Source organism: Lutra lutra, chromosome 7 (genome assembly GCF_902655055.1).
Source record: "Lutra lutra chromosome 7, mLutLut1.2, whole genome shotgun sequence".
In the NCBI taxonomy this organism is placed as follows: Eukaryota; Metazoa; Chordata; class Mammalia; order Carnivora; family Mustelidae; genus Lutra; species Lutra lutra.
This window is the reverse complement of record NC_062284.1, coordinates 118,618,341-118,638,586: the sequence shown is the minus strand read 5'-3', so window position 1 is coordinate 118,638,586 and position 20,246 is coordinate 118,618,341. Positions and strand designations below refer to the sequence as shown.

Genomic DNA, 20,246 nt, shown 5'->3' with positions numbered 1-20,246 from the left:
CCTTGGGCCACGGGCCCCCACACTGAGCACCTGGGCTGAACCCTGCCAGATGATGGAAATCCCCTGCCTGCAGCCAGGCTCCCGTGAAACACCAGCCCCAGCACAGGGCGTGCACACGTGCCCCTCAGCCGAGCCCCCACTGGGGACAGGTTCCCTATGACGTGGTCCAGGATGTGCCCTGTCCCTAGGGATGCGGATGGGTGGGCCCCGAGGCTGGAAGGGCACTGGGCATGTGCAGGTCTCATGGTCTCTGGGACTTACCTTTGCCCAAGGACAATTCTGAAGTGCTTTGTAGAACACGCCTTTGCTCCTTTCTTTGTTTCCCAAGGAAACCTGAGGCAGAGAGGAGAATTACAAAAAGGATTAACTGAGGCAGAGAGCCTAAGGCCACAGAAACCACCCTGTCCTGATCTGCATGGGGGCTCCACGGTGGCCAGCCAGCCCATGGAGGGGGGCAGCTGGCACCGTCACGGCGGCTGCTGGGCAGGGGTCCAGGTGCCACAGGGCACACTCGGGGCCACTGCTGTGTGGTGTTTCCCCTGCACCGATGGACCCAGAGGAGACCGGGCCCTCTGACTTCTGGCCAGTCTACCTCCTCCTCCACTGGGGACCACGGTGTCTTGTGTCAGAACCGTGCCTAGAGCGAGGCCGTGTGTGAGGCGAGGCTGAGGACTTTACACACACACAATGTCTGCCGTAACACTTGCCGTTTTCTAAAACCTTAGAGGAATGAGACAACCGGCATCACCGAGTCAGCACCTAACTAATAAAAATAAACTCCTGGTCAGGAATTTCCGTCTGACAGCCTGCAAGCACTCAGCATGTTCTCTTTCCGGGTGTAAAATCCTTAGTCCAGCCCCTAGACACATGCTCCAGTTTCCAGTGGGCATGGAAAGAACACACATGTCCCCACCATCCCCTTCCCTGGGCATGTCCCGGTCCCAGGAAGGGATCTGTCGCTCAGTAGCTCCTCGAAGGCACCACAGCCCCGAAGGGCCGTTCCCCTGGCCGGCGGGCACCAGCCAGGCTCATGGAGCTCAAGTCTGTTCCTGGGCTTTCTCCCCACCCACCTCCTCCAGGCTCCCATTCCTAAAGGGAGAGCCTTCTATGTGCCGTTGGCTCTTCCTACCAGGTGGCCGGTGCATGGCCTCTGGTACGGGACTGACTCGCAGAACCTGGGGGACGCATCTCGAGACTGAGGCTCAGGCTCTCTGTCCGCTGGGGACAGCTGCCCTTCCTTTTCAGTTCCCTCAGGTTAACCCCCGCAGAAACAGACTAATGGGCCATAGCCAGCACCTGGAACAACAGGCCTTCGCCACCCCCAGAGCCAGCCGCCCAGCCCAGGGACTCCTGCCTTCCCTCCCCTCCAGGCCTCCAGAAGCTGGACTTCTCTGAATTCACACGCAAGGAACCAGCACCAGCTGGCCTTCCTTCACACGCCAGAATACTTCAATATCCTCATATAAACTTAGGACACTGTTTTCTTGTTCTTGAAAGAAGGAAACATTGCACGACTGTCCATTCTTAGGCACTGTATCTGTGGGGCTCACTGATAGCCCCGGAACCCAGCAAATTCAGCTACATCAGTCAGCGGGACTCGAATGCAAACCACTCCCAAGATTCCCTCCATCAGCCACTGGAGAAGGCCTCGGCTCTCAGGTTCGGGAAGGTTTGATGGCAGGCGACAGCTCGGTGGTGACCCCTGGTTGTCTCCACACAGGATCTCCTATTCTAAGACCCAGCCTTGTAGCCATGTGTGTGAGACGAGCGCAGAGCCTCCCCAGGAACACAAGCCACCCTGGATGTCTGCGTCCTGCCTCATGCTCTAGGTTTCCTCGTCTTGACCAACCGTGACTTCTCGTAGATCCCTAAGCCCAGGCTGAAACAAGAGCGATGGGCGACCCCCAGCATTAGGACAGGAATCGAACAAAGAACTGAAGGGGCCGCTCTCCACGCGAGCACAACTGGTCTGCAAAGGGAAGCAGGAGCCCGGGTTGAACGCAGACGCCTCTCTGGTCAGGAAGGGGGCCTCACACCCCCCGCCCCAGGAAGGGCTCAGCCAACATGACCCTGGTGAGCAGAGGACGCAAGTCCTTGCAAAGGTCTGGCACTGTGGGCCCGCCACCCGGACCCGAGCCCAGAGTACCACACAGCCATGTGGGAGGGTGCCGCTGCCCCTACACGACCAAGTGTGAGAGTGCCCCGTTCAGAGATGCGGCTGGTGCCCAGTGACAGCCTATCTGAGCCCCTGGGTCCCCTCTCACCTGGTGCCAGCCGCCACTACCCGGCAGAGGTAGCATCAGTGGCAAAGGGAAAATGAGGGCCTTTGGGCTTTGGTATGATTTGATTCTCTTTTCTATCTGACTGTAGACCCACCTGAGCAAGCGGCTTTAGTGAATACAACTTTTTTAAAGTAATTTGACCTGGGGCCTCTGGTTGGCTCACTGGGTTAAGCCTCTGCCTTCGGCTCAGGTCATGATTCTTGGGTCCTGGGATCGAGCCCCACATCGGGCTCCCTGCTCAGCAGGACGCCTGCTTCTCCCTCTCCCACTCCCGCTGCTTGTGTTCCCTCTCTCGCTGTGTCTTTGTCAAATAAATAAAACACTTTAAAAAATAAAGTAATTTGACCCAACTGATAACCCAACCCAAACAAAAAGCCATGTTTCCACGACACCCTGAATGCTCCAGGGAGGAGAGGACAGTCCTGTGGAAGCTTACGACCCCCACCCCACAACCAGCATGGTAAACTGAAGACGACTCTTCGCCCTCCCAGCGGCTCTTCTGAGTGCTGGCCTTTCCATACAGGCTGACCCGCCGGCTGCCAATCCCTTCCTTCTCCCATGTCCTCCGTGGTCCATGGCCAATGAGCAGCTCCAATCCCGTCCATCACTTTTGCAGGAGAAAAAGCAAATACGGAAAAAGGCTCAAGTGTGTGTAGATCTGCATGTGTGTGCACACACACACAGAAAGCACCAGCTCTCCTCCGCGGAGCCGGCTCCCTTCGGATCTCTCCTCACCTTGCATTCTGGCCCTAACTGGAGTTTTTCACAGGGTCATCAAGGCCTTGGTGGCCAATCCAGATGCTTCAGGAGCTGCGAGAGGAAGTCCTGCTCAAACCTGTCCTCGCTCCAATGCTAACCTTTCCAGAAAGACAGAAATTCCTTAAGGGCCCCAATCTTTTCTCCCAAGTCAGGGAGAATTTTTCTATGATCCAACCAAATCTGGCTCTTGGAAGATTCCTTGTAATCCCAAGTCCATCTTTCCCCTACCCGTCTCTACCGACAACCACAGGGGGAGTTAAACGGGAAAGTCTGCAAGCCCTCCCTTTTCACATTTCAAGATCTTGCACTTGCTAGAAAGACTCACACGATATCAGCACTGGGAATTTTAGGGAGCACCTGCTCCTTTGGCTGGGTGGCCCCAGCACAGGAGCGACGGTAATGCAGCAGGAGGCCGGTTCTCCTGACCTCTCTCCACCAAGCTGCCCTCCCCTACACCGATTAACAACAGGTGGTAACCACGGTGTGCTGTGACCACAGCAGCATCTGGACTTCCGAAGGTTTCTGTTTCACACATGGATGCCAAAACCTAAAACCTAAGCCTTTGGGTCTGCTGAATAAATGTTAGGGGGAAAAAACCACACAAACTTCCAGGGTGCTTGGTTGGCTAAGTCGGTTAAGCATCTTCCTTCAGTTCGGGTTGTGATCCCAGGGTACGGGGATCGAGCCCCGCATCAGGCTCTCTGCTCAGCTGGGAACCTGCTTCTCTGTCTCCCTCTGCCTGCCGCTCCCCCTGCTTGTTCTCTGACAAAGAAATAAATTAAATCTTACATATTAAAAAAGCAAAAACCACACAGACTTTTGGGTTAGTTCAACTCGATACTGACTTTGGCCAGCAAGGTTGTGCCTCCTCGTCCTCAGCGTGCCAGTAAGCTGCTGTCCTGACATCCCGTGTCCTCCTTGCCGCTCAGAGGAAGCCCACCAAGCCGAAGTCTGAAGTCTAAGATGGGGAAGGCCCAAAGCGCTCCTAACCCATAGCTTACTTTCTCCACATCCCTTTATACCCAACTCTGTCATGTTTCTATTGGAAAAGTTCAAATACTTTGACGCCTTGAGAATTTATCCAGTGGAAGTAAGCAGAGAAGCAAGGAAGGTCACTCCTGGCTTCTGAAAAGTACAGCCTTCATTAGCGATCCCTTGGATGGGATTCAGTAGCCTTAAGTTGAAACACTCGAGTGGCCTAGGAGACTACATTTCCAAAAAACCACGTGACTTGGCAGATAAATTCCAGGAAATGAGGCCCATCCCAATGCCAGGTCCTTAACGAAAGGCAAAGTCAACCCACAGACTCCACGAGGCCCAGGAAGCGCCTTCCAGCCTCCACACGCAGAGTAACACAATCAAACGGCATCTCTGTGTCTTCAGTCACCAACTATGGTATTTTTGAGCGAAAACAAAGCTCCTTTGTCAAGAGGAGAGAAAGACCCATTGTCAACATTACATTCTAGGGTGAATCTTACTTTAACGACAGAGCAGAATCAGAACCTGGGAATTCTTATGAACAGATGACAGAGAATGAAGGTCTCTTTCTAATGAAAGCTCTTAGGCCACTTCCAAGTTGTTACTTGAGGAAGTCAACCCTGAGAGAACCACACGAGGTTCTGCTGCGAACCACCCAGCGATGATTCCCATCACTCTGCCAAAGCCCCCAGGAGCGATGCAGCCTGCATCCCCCTCCCACGTCCAGAGCGACCTGACATGACTCCACTAGGGTCCTCAGAAGGGTTCATCGAGGCTGATAAGGTGTGGGGGCAAAGTAGGCCCCTGCCAGCATTCCTGGCCGGTGGTCACTGGACACATGCACGTTCTCCCCTACACAGAGGAAGCAACGGAACTCTACAGAAAAACAAAAACACTAAACATTTTCTTACCAAAAAGTTCAAATACATTCTCCACAGCAAGGGGCACAGGCGGCCATGGTCACTCTGCAACGCGCTTTCAAACAGGGCTCTGACCCGATGAGCCAAGCCGGTCTCAGGAATTGTCGCATGGACCTCTCTGCCATCCACCCTGCAAGACAAAGGCTCACGTGACTCCAAGACCAGTTTTCGTGCCCCCCACCACTGGCGCTGGTGGAAGAGGAGCGTTAGTGACTGCCAAGGTCCGCTCTGGCAGGATCAGTGTGCCAGGTACAGTGCCATCCCCCAGTCTGGGGTCCTGGGGGCGCAGGCTGCAGACGTGATGGGGCCCCTCTAAGGCCAGAGGAAGGCAGTGCCCAGGCTTCTGTGTTCTCTATGCCAGAGTCCACCTAGAACTCACACACGATCTCCCTGCATCTCCGCTCTCTAGAGCCAAGCCCACCCTTTACTCAGCAGAATGCGAACGCTACCTGATGGGAGGAAAGTCCTTTCGACTTAGGGGACATAGAATGAATAAAATCCCAATGGAAGAAATAAAAAACAAGGCGACACACTCTTCAGAGGCAACACTGAGTCATCGGCTGATAAGAGGTCAGAGCAAAGCCACCGTGATAGTCACTTAACCTTCAGACACACACTCACCGGATCAAGAGACCACACGTAGAACGCGATGCCGTCACTGCCAGTGATAACAACAGAGGCCAGTAACTCTCTCACACTCCCTCTTGGGCTCAGCTCCTCCCTGCCTGGCCGCTCTGAGCAGTCCTTGCAGGAGGCTACCGTTCACCTTACAGAAGGGGAACCTATTCGAGGGGATGGGACTTGCCCAAGGCCACACAGCTGGGATGTGGAAGAGCTGGGATCTGAATCCACAGTCCGACTCCGGAGCCCCTGCTCTTGCCCATCGCGCTATCCCCACCACTGCTCAGACAGCAGAATGGCTGACCGGCCCCACCACACGCCATCAGCAATGTTCAGGAGCCCAAAACGCATGGTCCAGGCAGACAGCCATGAGAGCCCCTAACAAAGCCACTGCAGTCCTCTTCCAATAGGTCATCCTACGTCACCAGGACACCCACAGCAGCGCTCTGGGCACTGGCCCGTATTTGCTTCTGGATCCCAGAGGCCTCGCAGGGCAGCGGGGTCACAGCAAACACACCACAAAGGCTTGTGGATACACGGACAAGACGTCCGAACCTACCTCTGAACGGTCTCCACCAGCCTCTTCCTCATTTTCTCAGCTTCAATCGCGAACAACCAAGGCTCCAAGGCTTTGGCGGACCTGGTAACAGCATCGAAGAACCTTCTGGTCTTACTGGCTGCGTGGGACTTGCTCTGAACCTGTACGTAGGCCCTCCAGAGAAGCTGGTTGTCTGGGTACAGCTGTATCGCCTCTGAGAGTGCCTGGCGCAGGGGAGCCAGGGGGTAAACGTGGACCCTGGTGTGGAACCGGAGCAGGCCCGTATGCAGCAGCGTGACGGCCTCGAGAGTGCCGCCCGGGCACACCGAGCCCCGCAGCCCCGCGCACACCTGCTCGTAGAGCCGCACGGCGGCCTCGATGCCTACAGTTACATACTGGAAGAGCAGGAAGCACTTGGCCAGGCTCACGAGGCGGTGAGTGGGGCCGGCAGGAGCTGGAGAGGAGCCGCAGCTCTGCCCCAGGCAGCCCTGCAGCGCGTGCTCGTAAGCCTTCCGGGCTTTCAGGACATGAACGGCCGAGACCGGCCCCGAATAGGGCCCATAGGGCCCATTCTCCGTCAGTCTGGTCAGTACGTGCACGGCCCGGACCACGGCGGCCCCCCTCACCTCAGCCGAGAGCTCCAGCTCCAGCTCCAGCTGCGCGTAGAGGAGGCCGAGCTCCCAGAGCTCGGACCCCCCCAGTTCCCCACCGCCCGCCAGGCTGAGCGCCGAGTCAAACACCTTCCTGGAGTCCTCCGTGTTGCCGAGCAACCACTCCAGGTGTGCATACTGCTTCCAGAGGCAGAAATCGTTGCGGTTTTCTGGCTCCTTAAGGAGATTTTTGGCGAGTTTCTTGCAGTTCTTTCCTTGTGACTTTAACCTCTTCTTGTTTTTAGCGCGCAGACACCAAATGACCTGGAAGTAAAAAGAAAAGGACTCCTGTGTGCTCTGTGATTTTCAAGCAACCCCTTTGTCCTGTCCGCTTCAGAAAGCCACACGGGTGTCTACACTTCCTTCCTGCATCACAGGGTTGCCGATCACGTGGGATCCCTGAGCTGGACAACAAATCAGGATTGAACCAAGGCTACTGGCGCCCCCAAACGGCCGCACCCAGGCTTCCACTGGAAACCTCGGTAAACAAGGCTCGTCTTGTCCAAGTATCCTTCTCCAGTGACAGGAGGCCACCAACTTTTCTCGCACACTATTTTCAGAACATGTCCCCGTGTGTGCAATCCGTGTAGTTTAAGCGCCAGAGCTCTGGGCGTTAAGAGTCAATACTAACCGGTGGCCAGCAGAGGGCAGAAGAGTCCATCCTAGAAGAATACCTAATCGCGATGAAGAGCAAGGTAAGTAAGTAGCTTGTTTTATCTTTTAATAAACCCGGAAACCCTCTAACCCCCGCCTAAACTTGGGTCTTCACAGTAACTGCTCGTATAATCCCAGACATCTGGCAGAAGAGTGAACACAACAAACAGCTCCAGTCACTGGCGAGCAGCATACACAGGGCCCCTCCCACACCGCTTAGCAGGGGCAGCCACATACTGGAGCCTGGGGGGGTCTGTGAACAAGAAGGGGCCAAAGCCCAGTGCTGAGGAACACCAGGAGCCCCGAGATCATTTCTGAAGCCCCCGCACGGAGCAGGGGAGGCCGGAGTTACCTTCGCCATCTCGTACCGTAGCCAGGAGAAGCAGAGCTGGGACCGCTCCTGGCCTGAAAACAGAGGCATCACAAGGTGAAAGATGTTGCGGATGAACTCCTCGCCCTCTCGACTGTGACCGCGGGTCCAGCGACGGCAGCCCAGGGGGTCTGAGCGGCCAACACAGCTGATGCCATTGAAGGACAGGTTGAGGAAAGTCAGTGGCTTTTCATCATGAAGCCCGTTATCAAAGATGCTGTCCTCATCCACGGCCAAGTAGACGCAGGAGGCCGGGGTGCTGAAGCCACAAGGCACACCCAGGAACTGCAGAAAGGCCGTGACCAGCTGGAATTGAAGATCCGGGCTGGAGAGCTGGATCAGAGACTGTGCGATGTCATCGAACAGCACCTGTAACAGAGACGTGGTGAGGCAGCCCGCCCAGGGACACAGTTCGTTCACTGCAACAGACCAGAGACAAGGCTTCGCGACTTTTCCTGGGGCCCTTTCATGTGGGTGTGCTGATGATTCAACATTATTCTTATTAGACTTTAAACAGACAAGAGCTAGGTTTCCTGCAAGATGCAAAAAAGCTAGAGGCCTCACCAGGCACCGGAGAGATGGAGGGGAGCTGGCAGGGGGCTGGCGGCATTGTCATGCTGCCCAGGCACCCTCAGGAGGAGGTAGGACCAGGAATGGGCTTAAGTCAAAACCTTCCAAAGGAGCCTAATGAATTCATAGAAAATCTAGGATCGTACTCACTCCTGAAAGCACACATAACTGCTTTTGTAGTTGCTCTGATAAATTACAATCGCCAAAACTGTTTATTAAGATAGAAAATAAGGATTTTATTATTTGGGGGCACCTGGGTGGCACAGTGGGTTGAGAATCAGACCCTTGGTTTAGGCTCAGGTCCTGATCTCAGGGTTGTGAGATCGAGTCCTGCGTCAAGCTCTGCACTCAGCACAGTCTGCTTGAGATCCTCTCTCCCTCTCCCCCTCTATCCCTGCCCCCTTCTCTAAAAATAATAAATCTTAAAAAAAAAAAAAGAATTCTATTATTTGGTGGCTTCTTCATACAAAATTGCTTCCAGAAATGAAAAATATGCTAAAAGGTAGATAAACAGCAGCAGGGCAGGAAGAAAACTCCAGCAGCCATGGACCGTGGCAAGCGCAATTCAAGGCCAGACGCTAACTGGACCCGTCCGTGGCTGATTTCACGCTGACACTTTCAAGTGTGAAGCCGCAGAGGCTGGCCTCTATCTCAGGGCTTGGTCTCCAAGGTTCCCAGCAGAGAGGAAGCCAAAGCGTGAGCACAGAAAAATTGGACTCCCTGGGGTTGGCCTCCTCAGAACTGTCAATTCATCGGAAAGCTTCTCTCCTCCAGGCTCTGATTAGAAAAAAAGCTAAGGGACAAGGAACTGCTCAGAGTGGAAGTTTGGTCCAGAAACGAGCTTCCAGAAAACCACTGGCACTCTGAGCCTCAGACTAACTTCTGGCCAGGTGACCCTGAACGCTAGAAAACCGTCGACCACCGCATGCCCTGCTCTTTCTGACGCGTGGCGCCAGCCAGGAAAGGGATGCCCTGTGCACACTCACCACAGGCCACACGTGCAGCATCGCGGAGCTGAGCAGCGGCGTCCCTGGCATCGGCCCCTCCTTCCCACCCAGAGCTCCCCAGTTCCCTGGGTCCCAACCATATCCGCCACTCCTCAAACATTCCAGGGACTCGTGTTGGTTGCTGGGCCTGGAGCAGAAGACCCGGCATCGAATAGTCATTCGACATCCGGGAACGTCAACTGAGCAGTCAGCACAGGAAAGGCACGGTCCGTGCACCGGTGATCCTGCAGGGAGGAAACGGGCAAAAATCCCCACCCTGGCAGCACGTAAATCGCAAGGAGGGTCGCAGACAACACACCAGGCCAGAGCTCATGAGCCTCGAGACTGTGAACACCTGCTGGTCTGTGCCTAGAGCGCGTCGCATGGCAAGCAGTACAGCCGGGTCTTAGGAAACTGGGTCCTTTTCAGGCTCCAAGTAAAAGCTCTTCCTTTATTTTAACATAAAACTTGCAGAGCTGCTGGCCACCAGTGCAGCACAGGTCACGTCGTTCCACAACAGTAAACGAGACAACGTAAGTGCCTGGTGCACCACAGCGGCTCCAGGAACGGGAGCTGCTTCCCCAGCAGCACTAGCCGTGTAGCGACTGTCCCAGCTTGGCCTCTATACCTAGGTCCCCTTGTCCTCCTGAGTCAAACCTATCCACCACCTCTCTGAGGATACAAGAGTGCGATGGGGAACGTGGACAGAGCTACATAACCTAGGACAGCGATTCCACGTCTTGAAAACCCCAAGTCCTCAGGCTTCCACATGAAAAACTAGCTGGATAACTGGAAGACCATCTCCGGAGAGGCCTTCCCTCCTACTTGGGAATGGGAACTATCTGGTCAGGTTCCTCCACACTCCCACATCACCAGTGGGCAGTGAGGTTTCCAGAAACAGGAACAAGAGGTCAGGAGCAAGCTAACCTCTCCCAAGCCAGGCTAGTGCCCCAAGCACCCGACAAGCTTCCTGCAGGCAAGCAAAGCCCGTGTGAATGGGCAGAAGGGAAGAACCCGGCGGCTGGCCTCCCACCCGGGGTGGGACACTCACCTGTCTCTCTGGGTCCTCACAGTCTTCCTCGGTTTGCTTCCTGGTCTTATCAGGGCGCCACGGCCGCCAGTGCCTCTGGTCTCGGGACCGCTCAGCGGCAAGCCAGATCTGCCACCTGGGCAGACTCTTATCTCGTATTTCCTGGTCCTCGTCTTCTGGCTCATCATCATCATCATCATCTAGATGAGAACAAAACTTTTAGCTCACCTCACCAGCAAATAAAACCACCACTTACATTTCACCGGTCTGTGATGCCACCTCCTATGGTGGGTCTCTAGAGTGCCAAGATGAGTAAGACCCAGGCCCAGCCTTCTGGCACATTCAGGGACTCAGAGGCACTGAGGGACTCTCCTATCACCAGTCAGGTTCCCAAAAAACCCTGGCAGTTAGCCAATGGAATCAGATGATTTTTAATGTTACCACAGCAATTAAAATGGAAACACACATATTCTAGAACAACACTACCGGAACTTTCTATGATGATAACATACTATATACCTTATGTGTCTACTATGGTAGCAACCAGCCACATGTGACTTAGCAGGCACCTGAAATGTAGCTGGCAGCACAACTCAATTTTTTACTTTATTTCATCTTAATTTAATTAAAACGGCCACATACGACTAATGCCTAATGTACTGGACAACACCATTCCAGAAAGCTACACGACACTTAGTAACAGCACTGGTTTAGATTTCCTAAAGCCATTGGGATTTTCAGCCAGTGGCCTTATGATCACAACTTGTGTTCACTTCTCCAAAAAAGTCAATTCAAGATACCCTGTACTTTCACTTTGTTTCCTAACTCTGAACATGCAAAACGGGAGAGGAGAAAAGTCTTCAGTCTTCTAATAAAATTTAATATTTAAAAATAAATAGGGTATAGAAAATGGTATGGGTACCCCAGAAAACAAGTGGGCAGTTTCTTATATAATTAAACATGCATTTACTACAAGACCTGGCAACTGCACTCTTGGATGCTGATCCCAGAAAAATGAAAACCTACGTACACACAAACACCTGAACACTAATACCCAGAGCAGCATTATTCATAACAGCCAATCTCTGGAAACACTCCTAGCGTCCCACAGTAGATTAACAGGGAAATTTGACATCTACACCATGGACCATTACTCACAGTAAATCACCCTGAGAAACTACAGATGCGTGAAGCAATTCGGATGGATCTCGGGGGTGATGCTAAGTGGAAAAAAGCCAATCGTAGTACGTTACACAGAAAACCTGTGTTGGTGAGAATATGGAGAAACTGGAACCCTTGTGCAGCAATGATGGGAATGCAAAATAGCGCAGTCCTGTGAATAGTCTGGCAGCTCCTTAAAGGTTTTCTCTTTTTATTTTAAAGATTTTATTAAAAAAAAAAGATTTTATTTATTTGTCAGAGAGAGAAAGCATGGGCAGGGGAGAGGCAGAGGAAGAGGGAGCAGCAGGGGGAGCAGCAGGCAGAGCAGGGAGAGGGAGAAGCAGGCTCCCCGCGGAATAGGTGGCCCAACTCAGGGCTCAATCTCAGGACTTCTGAGATCCTTCTGAGAGGCCTTCTCCCTCGTCACAACCCCCCACCCCACCAATTGTGCATGCGCACGTACTCGTTCTCAAGTGAATAATCTTTTAAAAAATAAATAACAAAAACTCCACAGAATTTAAATGTGTTAAGTATATATTAACTTTTTAAATTCAATATTCTATCTAAACGCTCTTCTGAATTCTCAAAGAAAACTAAAATTTAACCATTTATCACCTTTTTCTAAAGACGTACATGCAAGGTAATCCTTTAATCACATTGAAAAAAACTCTCAGCCTAAGAGAAATTATCCTATGAGTCACACATCTAGCTTAGATATCTGAATTTATTACATTAGAAATTCCAAAAATTACATGATTTTGGAAAGACACATATAAATATATAACAATATAGACCAAGAGAAAATGAGGGTGAGAGAAAGGAAATAAGTAGTGATACATGAAAAAATGCCTCAGAATCAATGATAAATGCCAGCTACTCTCTAAATGCCAACCTCATCAAGATGGGACAAAGAAAACTAAAAAATAAAGGAAAAACAAAGAATAGTTATCAACTAGTTTTCTGGAAACAGTGTTCCCGGGACACTGCTGTGAGAATTCTACTTCAGTCTCATAGAAATGCAGAATATGATGAACCTTAGAACACAAATTCTGTGCATTCTAGGAGACGTGCTCATTAAAACAAAACAAAACAAAAAAAACCCAAAAAACAAAAACCTAAAAACAGAGAACCACCCTGAGCTGGTACTCAAAAGTCACTACTAAAAAGACTTCTCGGGGAGTTTGGGTGGCTCAGTTGGTTGAGTGTCTGACCCTTGATTTCAGCTCAGATTGTGACCTTGGGGTTGTGGAACTGAGCCTGGTGTCCGGCTCCACGATTAGCATGGAGTCTGCCTGAGAGTCTCTCCCTCTGGCCCTCCCTCCTCCCCTCCTCCCACCCCCCACTCTCTCTCTTAAAGAAAAAAGACTTCTATTTTTGGGTCATTCATGTGGTCTTGCGGACTTTAGCAGTAGCTAAAAGGGTAATATCTACTTCTACTTTGCCTTGCAACTTACTTTTCCTCATATGAAACCACTGGTTAGCGTGAGAGTGATTCCGGTTCTTTCTGGGAGGGAACACTCCAGGAAAGTAGCCGAGCTAAGGGAGGACTGACCGTCCCTGCTAGTGCCACACAGAGGAAAAACAACTCCCAACACCCAAAGGGCCAGAGATGCCACCTGGCCTGGAACCAGGGCTAATCCCAAGTTTTCATTTCTTGAAGAAACCAAGGCCCAGGAAGGTGACATCTGTGAGAAGAAGCCAGTCAGGTCTGGGCCTCGCTTTTCTCACTTTCAACAAAACCAGGGGGAGAAGCAATTCCTGAAGAGCCGGGCGCGGTGCTGACCAAGATGGCAGCCATGCCCACGTGGCTATGGAGCTCTTGAAAGCAGCTAGTCTGAACAAAACATGCTGTAAAGTGTAAAATACGCTCCAGATTTCAAAGAGTTCATATTAAAAAAAAAAAAAAAAAAAAAAGGCAAAATATCTCATTTTTTTTTTTAACAGTCACACATTGAAATATTAAGGTTTTAACATACTGGGTCAAACAAAATATATCCTCAATGTTAATTTCACCATTTTACTTTTCTAATGTGGCGACTAGAAAACGTGAAGTTACTTTGGTGGCTTGAATTATATTTTTACCAGACAGCGCTGTCTTAAGGTATAAATCCAGAAAGTAGTTTGGGGTCATTTAGGATGACAGTCACATAAAAGCTAGTTAACAATTATTTTATAGTATTCCTAAGTAGGAAAGGGTGCTTCAAAGGACCTGATGGTCTATACACTGCCAAGAAAACAGAAAGACTGTCCTTAGAACACACTAAATGGGTGTGGGGTGAGGGGGATTCATAACAAGATTACTTCTTGAGGAACAACTTTTTGAAAAGAAAAATGAAACTTCCTTCCTCTGGAAGGAAACTCAAACCCTCCACAGGACGGGGCATTGACTGAAAGACCGTAAGGATGACAGATGGTCTATATTCTCCCAACGCTTCCACTTAGTGTATTTTTGATATTTTGATGTTTCTACAACGTTCTTAAAGACCGACAGAAGAGCTTATACATATAAACAAATAATCAAGAAGACGTGAAAACACATTCCAGAAGACAAAGGCAGAGGCGTGCGCATCCAAGCCGAGAGGGGCCTCACCTGGACTGATGACCACCCAGCCGCCTCGCTCCTGCTGCTGCATCCACGCTCTCCAGCCTCGGGCGCCCTTCTCCCCAGCCCGGGGCTCCCCGCTGTCCCAGAAGGGCTCAAAGAACTCCACCTGTTCGGGTTTAAAATACAGAGGTGAGCCCAGCTTGGACAAAACCGCTCCGCCACTGAGCCAAGTGTGTTCTCATCAGCACAAGAGGGGCTCATGGCTAAAACCTTGCTTGCCCTGTTTCCAGTAGATTTAGGATACACCCCAAAACAGGAAAAAAAAAGGAGCTAGGATGGTAGGTGGCCTCCAAGACAGCCCCCTGTGACCCTACCCCTGAGTGTGGGCTGGGCCTTGTGACCTGTAGCAATCAGACACAGCAGAGTGACGGGCCACCACTTCTGAGAGTCTGTTACAAAAAGACCGGCCACGGTCTACAAAAAGGGCCTCCAGCGGGTAGGAGAGGAATGGTTTCCCAGCTCTGACCCCGGGAGGCCGGTCTCACTGGGGACAGGAAAACAGCCCGTTGCCCTAAAGCCACTGGATCCCTGAATGCCTGAAATCACGTTGCTTCCAAGACCTTCCAAGGAGAAGGGGATTCAAAGTGTCCACAGGACAGGCCAGGGCTGTTGAGGGCGTGACAGCTCAACTCTGTGTTCCTAAAACCTGGCACAGTGCCCAGTACCTAGAGGGGGCTCAGTAAACACTTGTGGGCCCAGTGCTGTGTGTGGCAGGCACCCAGTGAATAAAAAGGTCTGCGTGTTAAAGCCAGACCCGTGATCACACGTCTGTTCTCCTGCATTTGGGCATCAGGTCTGCTGTGTGCGGTGACCGGCTCAGTGCAGTAATTCCCAACCAACTGGACTGTGAACCCAACAATGAGCAGGAAAGCAATTGTGTAATCAACTGATAAGGACTTTATTTTTTTTTAGCTATTTAAATTCTTTTTTTAAAAATAATATATTTATTTGAGAGAGAGCGAGCAAACACACAAGCAGGGGAGCAGCAGGCAGGGGGAGCAGAAGGAGAGGGAGAAGCAGGCTCCCTGCTGAGCAAGGAGCCTGACATGGGGCTCGATCCCAGGACCCTGAGATCATGACCTGAGCTGAAGGCAGGAACTTAAACAAATGAGCTACCCAGCCAGGCACCTCAACAAAAAGGATTTAAAAATGAGCTAACCACTTGCTTAAGAAAAGCTTCTATAAAACATTTAGAAGAGGACAAGGCTTCCAGGGGCATGCTGTGGGCCAGGAGCCACAGGATAGTCCAGCCTGAGCCTGGGGCAGTGCCATGCATGCCTGCAAGAGGACTGTGTCCAGGACAGCTCCAGAAGAGCAGGGCTGGGCAATGGGCCGGGCACGGGCCCCATACCAAGTGCCTGGCAGCCACCTCAGGAAGAGGAACTAGAAAGACCACACTCCCTCTTCACAGTCTTGCGCTTACAAGAGGGAGAGAAGAAAGCACGCTCCAGAAAAAGAAGGGTGGTTTTTTCTAAAGTGTAAAAGTTACAATCAATTTACTTTTTCCATAGAAACACAGACCGGGGGGCACCTGGGTGGCTCAGTTGTTAAGCGTCTGCCTTTGGCTCAGGTCATGATCCCAAGGTCCTGGGATTGAGCCCCACGTTGGGCTCCCTGCTCTGTGGGGAACCTGCTTCTCCCTCTGCCTCTGCCTGCAGATCCCCCTTCTCATGCACTCTGTCAAATGTCAAAAAAAAAAAAAAGAAAGAAAGAAAGAAAGAAAGAAAAAGAAAAAAAGAAACACAGACCAGACTCTGTTTCTTTCATGCTATACTACTGTGTCTTTTAACAATGTCTCTCATTTTAAAGATATAGAATGTCCTCAAAGATAAAGTTTTATTTCAAAGTTGTCTGGTAAATGCTTTGGAACTCCAGGTGCTGTCAGTACGAAAAGCCTTAAGAAGTGCAGTAGGGGGACGCCTGGGTGGCTCAGTTGGTTAAGCAGCTGCCTTCAGCTCAGGTCATGATCCCAGCGTCCTGGGATCGAGTCCCGCATCGGGCTCCTTGCTCAGCAGGGAGCCTGCTTCTCCCTCTGCCTCTGCCTGCCATTCTGTCTGCCTGCGCTCGCTCTCTCTCCCTCTCTCTCTGACAAATAAATAAAATCTTAAAAAAAAAAAAAAAAAAAAAGAAGTGCAGTAGGCTCTGCGGACACTTGAGGGGCGTGGCTCCCTGCTTCACAGTCCCGGCTCCGCCCTCCCCGAGAGGAACTGTTCTCACAGTCTGTGAACGTCAGCAAAGGGCTGGGATGAGAGCCATTCTGATCCTGACCCGGCAACCACACACCCAGGGCCCCCACGGTCCACCAAGGTTCATTTCCATAGCATGGCATAGTCTTAAAACAGCACACCGTGTCTTAAAATAATTTGTTAACTGGCTCATTATACGACTAATCAGGTATACTAATATTAACCAATATTCTTTAACCCAATTTCATCTAGGAAAAAAATAGATAAAAATAATGATGATAAAAATAGTCTTTAAGGGCAATTCAGGAATATTCCACAAGATGGAGATCTTAGCCTCCTGAGGCCTCTGTAAATTCACTCTAAATTCAGATATCCTATCCATCTTCCACCAGACCCCCTATGCAAAGTAGGAAACGGAGATTTCTTTCAAGAAAAAAGCAAGAAGGTGGCTTTCTTATATGGGTAGCTTTATGATGAGATTTTTTTTATTGCTTCTACATCACAAATATGGGCACTGTTCACTTGTCATCTAAATGACAACACCTCCCCAGTAAGGATCAGCGCTGACAAAGTGTCAACACGCACTATCTCACTATCGTTTGCAATTCCTGCAAAGATCTTACATAGTGGAAATGCTAACTAGGAAAATGACCTAAGACCGGGCTTGGAATGCACAGAGGGAGGAGACAGTGAGACATCATGCTCTAAGAAGCATGACCATGGTTTCTCTCCCTGACGGGGATAATTAGCACTGAAACGAGGCCCATAAGTAAGAAAAAAAGGGGGGGGGGACATAGTTGAGTTTATAATGGGGGAAGTGGATCTTTCATCTCTTCAAGTTTCACTACCTTCGTTATGGAATTTTCCTTGGATCACCAGCATATTCTGAGCAACAGTTCTCAGCAGGGCTGATACAAAGGAGGATAGGATTTTTAAAATACTACCACCAGTTCCCATTATCCACACTTTCCCCCCCGGAAGAGAGAGAGGGAGAAAGAGAGGGGGAGGGAGGAAGGGAGGGGGAGAGAGGGAGGGGGAAGGAGGGAGGGGGAAGGAGGGAGGGGGAAGGAGGGAGGGGGGAGGCCAGTCGCACAAGGACCCGCACCTGTCCTTTGGTAGGCAGGTCTTTCACGCTGTCAGGTTTGAAGAAGGTGAAGTCCACCATGGCCTGGAACAGAGCGACGGCCTTCTCCGAGTGGCCAGCCTGCCGCAGGAAGTGGCAGTGCTGAAGAAAGAGAGCTGAAAGCAGGGACAGCAAGGAGGGAGTCCTGGTTAACACCTTTCAAGGGAAAGAACACAACTTCTAAAAACGTGCATTTCAACACCGAGAACATCTTTTCTCCGAAATTAGTTACTGTGATCGTTTCAAAGCTGTAATAATACATGTCCTTGTTAAAAGGACTCACCACAGAACTATAATCAAAGCACATTTATTCCCATTTTTATATGAAGCCATTGGGGAATACAAATATTAACAAAAACTATATATGCTGCATAAAAGTAAGGCAGGAAGTTGTTCTGGACAGTTATCAAATACTCAAAGCTCATTATTACAAGAAAAATTCTAGGAAAAGGGATGGTGTAGATTTTCATCAGAAAGTAAAGATCTGTGCTCAACTGACTGCGAGGCCCCAGAAGGTGTGAGATGAGCAGACAGACATCTCAACAGGGAACCCCACGGACAGCCACGACAGTCGAGACTTGACTACGTGTCCTTGGCTAAAAGCAGGAAAGCTGGACCTTCTAGTCCACGGTTCCTCTACCAACCTGACGGGCTCTAATGCCCACTCCTCACCCCCACCAAGAAGGTAGAGAAGGGAAAATCTGTTCTAGACCAAAGCAGTCCTAATACTTTCTGTTTAAATCCATTGTATCAATTCTGTCATTTCTAAAATAAACCAAAACACATCTTCATTTTTGACTACAGCCAGAAGCCAGTGTAAGTGCCCGACCCCCATGGCTCTGGCGCTCAGCTCTTACCGAACACCGCCTCCTCCGTGCCGGGCAGCGCAGGGTGCGACAGGATGCTGCCGTCCAGCACCGCGGACAGCGTGCTCAAGCACTTGCCATAGAGACCGTGGATCTTGGCGACGGTGAAGGTGCTGAACTGGCTTTGGCAAAATAAAAGGTACTTCTGCCACAGGGCCGTCTTGTTGGGGTGCACGAATATCAGCTTCTGCCACTCCCTGAGCAGCGTGGAAGGCTCCCAGAACTCAGCACACAGCTCCAGCTTGGCCAGCTGCAGCTCCACGGAGCTCTGGTTGCTCTCGATGGCCCGCTCCAGGATGGCCAGTTTCCTGTCCAGCACCAGCTTCCGAGACCTCTTCCGCTTCTCCGGCTCTCCCTCCTCGAGGGCGTACAGGCCGGGACTTTTCATGACCTCATCCTTGAGACAGAAACATCATTTTACTAACGGAAGTAGGGGAGCCTCAAAGTCCCGCAACAGCCACTGAGCTCCCCGCAAGCCCCGCTCTATCGCCTCGCAGACCAATCATCCTTTGGACGTCACCACGGGCTAGCCACGATTTCTTCTGAGCAGAAACTCTGTTCCTGGGGCGCCTCTGTCACCTCTACATTTGACGGTGTGTTTACCTCACCCAACTGCTCCGTCACGGGGCAGGGGGTGGGGGTGGGCGGTCACATAACAAGAGCGAGCATGCAGCTTCCCAAGAGCCAACTTCACCCGTGACACAGCCGAATGTGGGGCGAGACACAACCGTATACACGGTTCAAAGGCAAGTAAGTAGGACGAAGACAAAGCCGCGTGCTTCAGAAAGGGAGCCTAGAGCCCCGGTCGGGTCACTGGAGAAGCAGCGCCTTCTCTCTCCCAGTTCTGCGCATCCTGCACCCCGCACCCCGGTGAACAAGGGCGCTTCTTCCCAGATCCTGTTTAAATTTCACCTTCTTTTAGCCGCCCTTTCGTGCTCCCTCGAGGTAGGTCACCATCACATGCCAGCCCCAAATTACACATGAAAGCACTTGCCCTTCACACATCAGGCTTCCTCGGGGGCTTGGAGCAAGCTCAGGGCAAGGGCTACATGTCATAATCTCCAAATGCCCAGGGCCAGGGCACCTCCCAGGGGCTCCAGAACAGCAGGAGAGCGCGTGGGTTTGCCCCCGAACTAGCACAGTCATTCCGAGTAAGAGAAGCGGGACGGCGTTACTTACCTGAAAAGCAACAAAGGCCATCCACAGCTGCACGTCGCGAGGACTCTCGCGCACTCTCCGGTTGAACTCCTCCACCTTGGCCTTGAGCAGCGCGCTCTCTCTGTCCGTCTGTGAGTCTGGCTGCTTTGATTCTTGCTCTGAAGGACCCTGTCCTTGTAACCACTGCGTGGTGGACTGATCGTAAATGCCCAGAGGGTTCAACCAGGTCGTAACGGGAGGAAGCGCATCATCTGGGCCCTTCACGGGGATAAAGGAGAGCGGCTCAGATGACGGAGGTTCGGTTTTGCTGCCAACGGCAACTCCGTCAATGTTCATCAGTCCCACGCTCTTCTTCGTAAAATAGCGCTCAACATGCTTGTGCGAATGCTTCTTTTCTGTGGAAGCCCCCTCCCAGGATATACACTGCTTCTTAGGGTTAATGCCAAGGCAGGAGTCTCCTTTCCTCTTGTATCTTGTATTTGAAAAAGAAAGAAAGTTACTGAGGCAAGAGGTGCACTGCCATCGAGGCTCAGCTCAGCGGACCTGAGCTCTCATGAGGCAACTTAACTGCACGTTTTCAAATTCACCTTACCTTCCGACAGTTTCTGTTCAGAGAAATACGACAATTAGCAATCAACTTTTTCTGTGTTCAACTTATTCCTCTAAATACTTCAAATCCTTATTAACATCACATGAATTTCAGATCAGGCCTGTCTTCCAGACTCTAGTAATTTCTATTAGTTTCTATTTTCCTGGAGTTTTGTAAAGTCTGCCCCATACATTACGTCA

At 51.2% G+C, this 20,246-nt stretch overlaps 1 protein-coding gene across 3 annotated transcripts in view; it reads right to left on the bottom strand.

Moving 5' to 3' along the window:
• Positions 1-20,246, bottom strand: part of NRDE2 (NRDE-2, necessary for RNA interference, domain containing) — a 58,855-nt gene that overhangs the window by 9,822 nt on the left and 28,787 nt on the right. For 2 of the 3 annotated variants that reach the window (XR_007128590.1, XM_047736395.1), the window contains exons 5-13: positions 19,479-19,929; positions 18,291-18,696; positions 17,416-17,549; positions 14,110-14,230; positions 10,380-10,558; positions 7,755-8,141; positions 6,120-7,012; positions 4,931-5,069; positions 262-333 (exon numbers count right to left, since the gene is read on the bottom strand). Coding sequence is in view for 2 of the 3 variants with exons in the window: in XM_047736395.1 (XP_047592351.1) it covers positions 262-333; positions 4,931-5,069; positions 6,120-7,012; positions 7,755-8,141; positions 10,380-10,558; positions 14,110-14,230; positions 17,416-17,549; positions 18,291-18,696; positions 19,479-19,929 (2,782 nt within the window). In the remaining variant the exon portion in view is untranslated. The remainder of the gene's footprint in view (positions 1-261; positions 334-4,930; positions 5,070-6,119; positions 7,013-7,754; positions 8,142-10,379; positions 10,559-14,109; positions 14,231-17,415; positions 17,550-18,290; positions 18,697-19,478; positions 19,930-20,246) is intronic. The other variant, XM_047736396.1, reaches the window with a different exon arrangement.